Source organism: Phytophthora parasitica (assembly GCF_000247585.1).
Source record: "Phytophthora parasitica INRA-310 unplaced genomic scaffold supercont2.61, whole genome shotgun sequence".
Lineage (NCBI taxonomy): Eukaryota > Oomycota > Peronosporomycetes > Peronosporales > Peronosporaceae > Phytophthora > Phytophthora nicotianae.
The window spans coordinates 130505-141698 of NW_008649047.1; the positions used below are offsets into that span (position 1 = coordinate 130505).

At 44.9% G+C, this 11194-nt stretch overlaps 3 protein-coding genes across 3 annotated transcripts; 2 read left to right on the forward strand and 1 right to left on the reverse strand.

Moving 5' to 3' along the window:
• Positions 1–3247: 3247 nt before the first annotated feature.
• PPTG_16965 (hypothetical protein) lies at positions 3248–5161 on the forward strand (the record flags this gene model as incomplete). The annotated part of the gene is made up of 1 exon (XM_008914546.1): positions 3248–5161. The coding sequence occupies one exon, from the start codon at positions 3248–3250 to the stop codon at positions 5159–5161; it is 1914 nt and encodes a 637-aa protein (XP_008912794.1).
• A 1913-nt stretch (positions 5162–7074) lies between these two features.
• Positions 7075–8640, forward strand: PPTG_16966 (hypothetical protein). Its single transcript, XM_008914547.1, has one exon. It carries the CDS (start codon positions 7328–7330, stop codon positions 8441–8443), a length of 1116 nt encoding a protein of 371 aa, XP_008912795.1. The 5' UTR covers positions 7075–7327; the 3' UTR covers positions 8444–8640.
• A 578-nt stretch (positions 8641–9218) lies between these two features.
• PPTG_23980 (hypothetical protein) lies at positions 9219–10917 on the reverse strand (the record flags this gene model as incomplete). Its single annotated transcript, XM_008914548.1, has 5 exons — positions 9219–9405; positions 9469–9561; positions 9613–9758; positions 9851–10577; positions 10643–10917. 5 exons carry the CDS (start codon positions 10915–10917, stop codon positions 9318–9320), a joined length of 1329 nt encoding a protein of 442 aa, XP_008912796.1. The 3' UTR covers positions 9219–9317.
• Positions 10918–11194: the final 277 nt, after the last annotated feature.

Below are 11194 nucleotides of genomic sequence, written 5' to 3' on the forward strand. Positions count from 1 at the left end.
GTATTTCCAGTGTAAGTCGCAGACGATCTAGTTTCTTGCTGAAGGGAGATGTTATCTTTACTATCTTCAGCATCTGGCACAAACCGAACTAAAATAGAGTAGCTAAACACGACTTTCGTAATTATGGGGTAGCCCGAACATTCGATCGAAAACAGAACACACAGTAAGACTGCTAAAGACCTCTAATGGCGAATCATGACGTTGTGGACATACACAATGGATGAATCCGCGATTGCCATAAAAGCAAGGGCATTGTTGCAGATCACGGCTCACGGGATATATGGCACCCAGGTCTGTCGACGGGGTTGTACCTGACCGTCATGTGGTCGTACCGACGAATTTGGTATACCCCCGCCCCTACGTTACCGTGCGTCGCAGTCTAGTTGAATACTTGCCAGTGGGTGTTACACTGGGCTGCATTTACAACTACAACCTGATTTTATGACCACGACGTTGGCCCTGTCATGACTGCATTGGTTTTAAGCTAGCGCTAGAACACATATTAAGCAACGTTTGATACTGCTTAATGGACGGATGTACTTCCCATTTTTCTATTCAGCTGAAGTACTTGAAGTAGTGAATAGGAGCATTGCATGTCCTATTTACAGTCAACGCAGGACCTTCTCCAGCTTTTAGATATTACTGTTTTCTGCAGCATCAGTGTGTGTATAAATGGCAAGCCGCCATCCTCATGAGCTGTCGTGTTAACTACTCTTGAGCAAATTTAATTCAATTACGATAGTATCTCCGTTTGGAAATTGTTCTATCGGGTATTAAATATTACGTGAAAATATCTCAACGATTAGAAATGTTTTGTGAAACGATTCATCCTACAACATATGCGCTGTATAAATGTGTCAACACTTGCATCTTGGGCACAAGTATTAGACTTTTATGTGACTTTCAAAGGGTAAGTGAATATGCTGCACAAAACGGATTGTATCTTCTTGTCTTAAATCATTGATTTTGACAGTATCTCACTGTTTTTTCTTGCATCAATTTTCAAGTTAAACAGTAAATTAAGAGGCTATACAAAAGCACAAGTCTACGAATTCGGTGGAAATTAAATGTGTTTTAATCACATGTTCGTCCAGTCTAAGCCGATTCATTGGAAATCAGCTTCGGAAGGGTCACAACAGAGACCTTGGAATGTCTGATGTGTCGTCAGATATTTCATAGATTTCTTGATTTGAAATATTTCGTTTGAATCCCACTAAATTTCAGGAATGTGCACCACACCAAACTACCTTAACATGATCAACTTGTTATACTTGATCAAAAGTTGTTCTACGGCCTGTATTAGCTAAGGGAGATTTTTATGTAAAATGAAAGAGATCATTATGCCGCCTTTCATGGGTGACACGAGTGGTACTCGAGGATACATCCCCCAAAGGGGGCAAAATGCCCCCCATTGACCACGAAAGGGTTAACATAGCAATCAGTTAGAGCTTGCAATCGTTTCCTTTTCGTCATAATCTCAGAGGTGTTCCTTAGATATCAAACAAACAGACCAGAGCGTCCCAAGCATTCAAGAAACTGCTTCTCTCTTAAAAAAAAAAAAAGAAAGATGACTCGTCACGAGCTCCTTAGGACCTGACTGAGCTTTTGAAATACTAGTATGTGTTAAAAAAAAATGAAGTGAAACGACGAATTCGTGTAAATATGAACTCCAAGCATTTTTTAAATAAGAAATACCACTTCATTCTATTTGTTGTTGCTACTCCTAATAGTTTTAGAGAAGGGCAAACACATGTCCTCGTAGGCCGAAATGACACGTCGCCTCGTCATCCTGCCGAATGCATGCTAAACTTTCAAAACCAATTAAATATTGAATGTCCGATGTTTAAATGAGGTGAATCGCATTAGACAATACAAGAAAGCATTTTCAACGTTGTCAAGACAACAAACGACATTTTCAGCAACACAAGATTTGGGCGACCCTGCTGAAGCTCAGTCTCATTCTTCCCAGTACAGCGTGATGGGATCTGGGAGAAAAATAGCTCCCTGCATACATTATGCACCTGGAAACCCGCGCCACACGCGAGGGACATGGCGGAATGTCAGTTGTAAAAATTATACCGTGTAATACGGTATAAGTTACACGGTATAATATTGCCACGTCACGCAAACTCGAACTCTGATAGGTCCCATTCCGCAACCACCCACTACCAAACGCTCGTAGATTTGCAGATAAAACCGATTTTCTGAAGTACTTCCGTGCGACCCTGATGAAATTCAATAAAAAAATAACGTTATTACAGTGCTATAGCAATAGAGCCATCTTCCACCGTTCTGAATTTGGATCAGTACCGGTAAAGCAGTTTGCCAACAAAATGACCCATTGTGTTGAAAATGGCTGGTCGTCGCCGTTCCAACGGTATGTGTACATATGGTAGTACAAAATATGTACCGTCGTCGTATTGCGAAATGAAGAATATCAAAAGGAAGTGTCGCCTTGGGTCACAGCTTGACTTGTAACTACGTTTAGGTTTCAACATCTGGTTTTGCCGATTGGCATGTCAACCTGGATGTGCACCGTAGCTTCGCTACTGCTCCCGACTCATTCCTTGTGTACACGTATAGTACACACATCCCGATATACGAAATCGGAAACATCCGTTACCGTGGCAAAGAAACCAGATTCCAGATTGACGAGGCGTGAACACTACCACTCTCCCCGTTGAATTAAATCGCCCCTCTAGCTTTGCTTTACCCTACCACGCTCCGCGCTGAGTTCGGCCAGCTCCTCTCGCCGTGTGTAGTATAGTATACTCCCCAGTTTGGGCCAGACTCTGTTTTGCATCCTAGGATTGTGTTTGTCCCATCATTTGGGGTGCCAGCTACATAAATGTTCACTGCCACAACGGTAGCCCCTTATACGAAAACCAAGAAAGACTCAGTTGTTGAGATATCTCCTGTCCGGTCTTGCTCCATGTGGTTGCGATTTTTAATCTTGCGCTTGGCGTTGCAATGCAACTTGCATTACCCGGATTAACCGGCTTGATTGCTGTGCAGCAACATACCGGAATAGTATACAGTATCTAATACAAGTATGTATCGCCAAACAAATCGTGCTACCACCAGTCGATTGTGGTCAGCCGACATGGTTACTCCACCGCTGAAGTCCGGGGCTTTAAACAGCGATTTGTTTCATTTTGTCTTTTGCCGCCTCGGACCCACATCGCGCTTGAGTAGAGAAACTTCCTCAATTGCAGTGCGGCAAACTTCCTGTTGCGACCACATCTAGATGATCCGATCAAGAGTGGTACTCACTGTTTTGGCTCTCCTTATCAGCACCACCAGTACACGAGCCATCGACTGGACCTTTTGGGATAATGATGACGATTCGACCCCTTCACCCGCGTCGTCCGACCCTAAATACACTGAGACCCTGTCTCCTGAAACACTCAACAACATGATGGGCTCCGATTACATGGACAATGTGAGGGCTTTGGTTTACTCTGGAAAGGGATCAAACTCGGAGTCCGACTCGGGCTCGCTGCCTGATCTAGGTCCAGCTTCTGAGCCGCCTGCTTCCACAGCTTCGTCCGCTGCCTCCTCACTTGATACGGACGATGACTCTTCATCTAGTGCTCTATCCCTAACGGGATCCTCGGAAGCGGCTATGCCATCCATGGACGAGATTGCGACTCCTTCGACTGCCGTTAGCGACGTTAAATCGACCTACCGTAACTGGGTGGGACCTTGGAGACAGTCGGCCGACTCAGCTTGCTATCGTGAATCCCATTTCATGAAAACCTGCCCAAGAAACTACGACCGCAATGAACTGACAAGCACGTGCTGGACGGAGTGTCCGATGGATTATCCCGTGGAGTGTGGCATGCAGTGCATTCAACAGAACAATGACTGCGGTCGAGAAAATGCCGCTAAGATTTCTGCTGTAGCAATGGGCGCCTTGAGTATGGCTTCCTTCGGTGTGTTCGGTCAATTGGCCAAGTATGGAAAACACGTGAGCTGGGCTGTCGTATGTGCCAATTACCTCATGGCCTTCGTGAGAGCTGTCATCCGTTTCACGCGTAATCAAATGGTTAATGAACCGCAGACATCGCAGGAAAAACTGTTGCTGTTGCTGTATCAGACGAACTGGGTCGTCGCCGATCTTCCAGGTACTATCTATGCGTGCTCAGGCAGAAGTACTCCTCCAAGCCTTCAGCTAACACGTCAGCTCATGCCCACCGCCCAGTTAGTCCTTCTGCTTGTAGTCAGCTACGACGACGAAATTATTGAGAGTTGGGAGAAGTTTAAAGCTTTCATGAAGAGAGCCAACTTCACAGAAGCAGCCGATCAAATTACGGAGGGAGAGATCTCAAGTCTGGAAACGGCGATGAAGCAGAACTCGACGTGTGGTGACGATCTCAAGACATTGACCACCCAGGTTTGGACCACAGTACAGGAGTACAGACTGAAGAACCCCAAGATCAGCAGAGCTGAGCTTCGCCTCAAGATGAGCGAGTCAGACCTCATTCTGTACGAAATCCCCAAGGTGACCAACAACTGTATGCCCAAAATGATCTCCGAGTCGACGGTGGCCACTGCGTACAAGACGCGCGAGACGCTGCGCAAGACCTACGGAGTTATGATCAACGACCTCATCAAGTCTGGCAAGAGTGACAATGGTACATCCATGGCTGCGAAGCACAACGCCTACACATGGCTCCGTATGTCTCTCTTCCTTGCTTCATTTGGTTGGGACCCGACGGATCTGTCGACCATCTTTTCAGAATTCCTCCAGACGATCTGCGGCCCCACGCAGTTCATGGGTGAAATTGATGACGGCAACTCACTTGACACTCTGGGAATGAGTGCGCTTCATAAGGCGTTCAAGAACAGCACTCTTTCTTGGAAGAAGAAGGGTGACGGTGCCGTCATTATCAACTTCAAGAGCAAGGATACCAAAGATGTAATCGTTAACATTATGTCCGCTGGCGATAAGATCGATGAAGTCAACCTCAAGGCTGGGGGCACTGCCCAGTGGAAGTCGAACATCACAGCGCTTGGTGGCAAGACGCTGTACCTAGATCGCTGGCGACCTGGTTTCCTCGGTCTCCCTGGCACAGGTGGCGGTTCCCTGGTTTTGTGGATTCCCATTTCGCGTCACGGTGGCCATTTGGAGCTTACTGCCCAGCTCAACGTGAGCTAGAGAAGTATTAACTAGGCTATGTAGTTGTTAGACTACACTTGAAAACCGAGAATTACTATAATGATATACCTCGAAATAGATCGACGTTATCACATCCATCCACTTTTGTTTTCACTGCGTATTTCAACTCCGTACAAGTACGTAGTATGTAGGAGTAGTCACGATTGGAATAGAGAATACTTGTATGTAGCTCACATGTCATTTCCTAGTATAATACTACATATTCATGCTGCTCTACTGGTAGTGAGAATGTAGGAAGTGGCTATTTTTATAGCAAAACTCAAAGAACTCACGTCACTACTAGAATAAAATATCAAGTATTTAAAAATATACATGATGCATCATCCGGAAGTGACGTGAGTTTCATTGGGTTCTGCATTAAAAAAAAATCATTTTAAATGACCTGGTTATAAATTATTTCGATTCTTCGTAATTCAAAAATAAAATGAAAGTGTATTTTATTCAATACGTTTGTTTTTCCAAGTTGGTTGTACGTATTAGAGATGGATGTAGGAGAATTGCCGTGTGCCCATGCTAAAAGAAGGTCGTCTAAGGTGGACGATGGGCTAAGGCTGCCAATCCCAATGGAACATATGCGTTATTTTAACACCAGTAATATTTGCTGACAATATTTGACTTGTATTACTTAGTATGTTTTAACATTTGCCGACTCTAATATCCAGTAGCAATTGTTTTTGGAGTTCTTTTTAATTTTAACTGCTTTAAATCATTTTATTGGCCATCAATTATGGCCAATATTAATAGCACTGCCTTTTAATTCCAAAATATCAATTATGTATTAGCCGAAAATAAAGGAATTGATATTATTGTTTTGCCAGCTGCCTACCTTAGCTGACAGTTCCAAACGACATGAAGTTTATGATGCCCTACAGTTCTGCAGCAGCAAGTAAGCTGTGCTAACAGTTATTAGTGATCTCCTGGAATTTGCAAGTCGACACTAGATTTAGCCTTTACATCTAGTCTGGCCCCCACACACACAACGTGGTTGCAACAACGATTCACTCTTACCCCTGCTGACCAAAGAATTCATAAAGTACGTAATCACTAAGACACGCACAATCAAACGTGGAAAATAAGCCCACTTCAACATTTTCTGGGTTGTAAACCACACTGTAGCTCTTAAAAAAAAATCTACCTGCTCGTCGGTGGATTAATGCTGGGCTTGTGTTTTTCACGTTTGACTGTGCGTGTCTTAATGATTACGTGTTTTATGAATTCTTTGGCCAGCAGGGGTAAGAGTGAAGCTTTGTTGCAGCCAGCGAGGCAGACAGTAACACCAAATATCAAACCATAAAGTAAGACTAAACCTCGTCTCAAATTGCAGTTAAACCAAAATTGTAGGGGTACTTTAGTGATTCACAATGTATGGTAACATTTATAAATATGTACAACTTCGGTTGAAGTGAATTCATGATTACACGTTTATACTGATTATGTCTTTTACCTGCTGGCATGTAGATTGTAAAGCACAACATTTATAATAGTGGGGTGGCAAGGTGGGACACACATAATTCGTAAATATTGGTGCGATGGCGATACTACTACCACTTTGAAGATGAATATTTACACCATTTAAATAAAAAAAAACCGTCTGAACTACAGTCGAGGTGCTATTGTCGAGCGATCTACTGTTGCCATGTAAGCCATGCCGCTTTTTGATGCGCTTTGCGCGATCGACTCGCCACCGGACAAGACGAACCTACGCTTGCCTCTGCGTGTAACGGAGTTACCTCCGTTTACGATTCTAGACCTGATAAAGTCCCTCTCTTTTATTAAGGATTACTGGACGCTGACCTGACCGTTGTTTACGGGCAATGCGTTGGACACAAGAGCGTGTCCAGTTCGTAGGCCTGCAGTTAGTTTTAATTTTCAATTCACTCTACAATTTCCATCGTGAAGTACAAGTCCTCACCATGATTCCGTGACACTGCGGCAGTACGCAACAACGAAGTACAGAGCACTCTACATGTAACTAGTTGTATGAGTGAGAACAGTACCGTCAGGTAGATAACCGTAGCGTAATCAGCAGAAGGCGTGTAATCATACGATGGCCACTTGGATTGACGCGGGTAGTTACTTCATTTCTGAATTGGCCCAATCTCCAAGAAGTTCCAAGCACGCGTACTCTACACATCGTCTGGTAGGATGAACGACTCCGTTCTTTGCCCGCCAAACAGCCACCTTCTCAGTGACGGTATGATCAGTGAAGTTCAGCAGCGCACTAAATCGGTCATTAGGATGACTTCCTCCACTGATATTGCTGCCAGCTGGAAACCCGATCAACTGTTTGATCCACGCAAACGATTCAACCAATATGCGATGATCTCCACGCCAAAAAAGCATTCGATTCCTGTCCGAGATACATATTCCAGTGTCCCGGGCGCCGATGTACCTCGTTCACTCCTCAATGAGCAAAGAAAGAAACTCGAGCAATCGGAAATTCTTGATTTCGAGACTGGAGAATCAGACGGTAGTGGACATCAAATGAAGATAAGAGCAATTGGCACCACTGAGCAACAAGTCAAGATACTGGAGCTGCTAAAGCTTGGCAGGGACAGCGTGCGAAAGCGTCGCCGAGACAACCAGAGGCGGTACAGAAAGAAACAACAGGACTTCATGGATAGTCTTGAAGTGAGCAACCAGCGGTTACGTGACGAGATCAACCAAATGGAGCAGCGGCGGAGCTATGTGTCGGAAAACGGTGGCGTTTGGGACATGGCAATCGAATATTTTCGAATCTACAATCTTACGCTACGTCAGGTGGAGCGACAATTCTCCACTGCTGCAGCACCACAAATCAGCCTCCAGGCGCATTTCATGCAAACTACAATGGCTACCGATGTGATCTATAATGCAAAGCTCGGATCAAAGGCGATTCTGAGCAATTGGAGTATGCTGCAGTGGTTTGATGTAGCTGACGTGGAGCTTGAAGGTTTGCAGAGGAGTAGTGGAAATTCGCTTGTAGCCGCGACGATCACTCGTGTAACGATCACGGAGAAAACGTTGAAAATCGCGTTTCCTCACCTCTGTAACCAGGAATCAGGTATATTAAGTTCCCCGATCGCGAGGAAGTTGCTGAACAAGCGCTTTGTTTTGAGTGGATCAACACGATTTAGATGGGATCGTGGCCGCTGCTGCGTGGTAAGTGTAGCAAGTCAGTCCGACTTCTTGACGCCGATGCTGCAGTTACTGGGAACTCTGGAGTTAGTGGCTCTCGTGTTTGACAAGTCCCTTATCACACCGGATTTCCAGCGGAGATGAAACGTCAGTGCAAAGCGACAATTTGCATCAAGCACGCATTATGCGTAGTGAATGACATTAGCATAGCAATCGAATGGCGACTATCGAGTCGCCAAGCAGATATATTCATTTGTTGCGATTGCTAGCATTACTTTGCTCAAATTACATTTTACTCGACATTATTGGATATTGTATAATGCCATTGCATCGATATCGTGTACTTATCCTGGCTTCGCATTCACTATCGCACTACATATACTAGTAGTAGTAGTAGAAGTACAGTAGATTGACAAGTCATTGGATATTCCCGTCACGCCCATGGTGGCTACGTTGTCGAAATGCCCAGCAACTTACAACACGTTAACCCCAGTGAGCTATTTTGGTAGGATAAATGGAAGGATCAATTTCTGATGGCCTCTCTTGGAGCAACCAGAGCAACAATTGAAAAATCTTTAGGCTCACCATGACGTCAAGACTTCGTTTAGCAAGGTTTGAGGACCTCAGCCCAAACGCATACGCATTGATGTTGCAAAGACAAACTGAAGTGTGGCGATTGCTCTTTGCTAAAATTAGAGTTTTATCCTAGCTCCTAGGATAAAATATTCCACCATTATTGCTTATGCGGCGGACTCAGTAGACAATCTTGCCGATCGCCGCAGTGCCTTTGAATTGTATCGGGTGACTCGTCGCTCAAACTGTTCAACTGATGCTTGTGATCTTTTACGCAATGGGGGTGGAGCACGAATTTGCCTGGGCTTTGTTGCTGCTTGCTGACATGCATCGGGCAGCGTGGCCGATGAATGAAATTTGTCAAAGCAAGATTCATCCTTCTTCCAGCGTGACGTGTGACAAAGAGCAACCTTGCATAAGGAGCATTCGTATCTAGTCTTGTATCCTAGCCGATGGTGGGTAGTGTTTTCTTCACCATGATCTCGTTCACAACACAGCACACATCGAAGTTGTTTTCCGGAAAGCAGCAACCTCTGAAGAAATGTTAGTGTCAATTTTCTAGCTCCACAACCACACAATGAATGAACTGATCATACCTCATTGTGAAGCTCTCGGCTGGAGTTTCGAAGCTTCCGCCATTCGGGGTCATCGTCAAAATGATCACGTACCCGGTACGCAAACGAATGCGGCTTCAAAAGAATGCTTCCCAGCTCATTCGCGCTCAAGACATTTGTATCAACCTCAGAAAGCGGCCGCCTTGGCTCATCGATACTGCCGTCGTCATTAGCGTTTCCTCCCAAACAGCTTGCGGCATCTCGGCAGAAATCTCGAAATGATGCATTTTCATTTTTGTGCTGTTGGTAGATGCTGTAGGACTTGCACCTATCTTCGTCCATTAAGAACGCGGTTCCCTGGGTTAAGCAAAGCATGCGCAGAAATGAGTACACTTACGGCGTATTGATCACATGTACAACGTACGCTGAGTAACTGGGCTGACTGGAACGCGTTGTAAACTAATGTCATCAAAAACCGCAGCCAAAGAGCAGCGAGGGGTGGTAAATGCTCGTGCGATGGCTTTATATTCTTCAGGTACCGAGAATAAACGTCGATTCCTCCTTTGACTCGATTCCAGATCGCTATCACGCTGGGGATTATGTGTTTTGCTGCAGGTAGTGGGCCTCCACGTTCTTCGGTTTTAGCCACTACTATTCGCCATAACGAGAGATGCTGCTTCAGCGTTGATACGTCTCCACAATGTCCTAATTCGTCTGCTGTAAATGGTGGTACGGGAGCACCGGGTGTGTAGATCCAGTCCATGCATGCTTCTTTGATCTTCAAGAAAGCAAGTTGATAAGAATCCACAATATCGTCACCAATTACGACGTGAACGACACGAATTATTGCTGTTGACGACGCATACACAATGAATCCATCTCTCATAGACCCAGAAATGATGTTGTGTAGCAGCTGAGATCGGTGCCCTTGGTCGGGAATCAACGTCTTCAAGTACCGACTATCAGAATGGGAATCCAGCTTTACAGTTGCGAATTTACCGCATCGCACTGCAATATTTCGCTCTGTGTCGACCGTATTGTCTCTAGTCTTCGTTTTATACTCCAGAACAGCAAAAAATGAATCATTACTAGAGGGCCGAGTTACCAATGCGATATCATCCGGAGAAAATGCCAAATAGCGCTCCTCGGGGCTGTATCATGCGTCATTTTCACAAATCAATAATGGTACGTAGCTGTGGCAGTCGTTCAAACGTACCAACAAAGCAGACCATAAGACTTCGTCTGAAGAATACGAAAGTCTGAGTGTGCTTCAAGAAATCTTGGTACGCGTGAGCAAATGTTTTCCTCGTTCTTAGATCCAACTTTCATGTCCGTAGACGATATTGGAGCTAAGAACCAAGCGCTAAGTAGTGCCGCAGCGGGAGATTTAATCGTGTTCTTTGTCGAATTTGTGTCGCTTTCCCCGTTTAAAAGACGGCTGATGAGCTCACGTTTGTTTCCTGACACTGTGAGTCCTTGATCACGACACATTTGTTGCAATTCCTTGTTTTTCATTTTGCCGAGAGCCGACTCTGATGGAATTTCACTACCAGCTGAAGATCGGGATTCATTAGAGATTGAATCGGTCAGAATACCTAATATTCTCTGCACTAGTTGAACGGAAGTGTGCTGTGCCAAGTTGTGATAAACACTGCACCGATTCTCGGAGGTTTGTTCTAGCTCGTCAGGACTCTCAGAAGCCTTAGCAATTGCGCGGAGAATTTGAACTGCAACAAGCCCAGTAATGCGAAATTGGCGCATGAGAAAC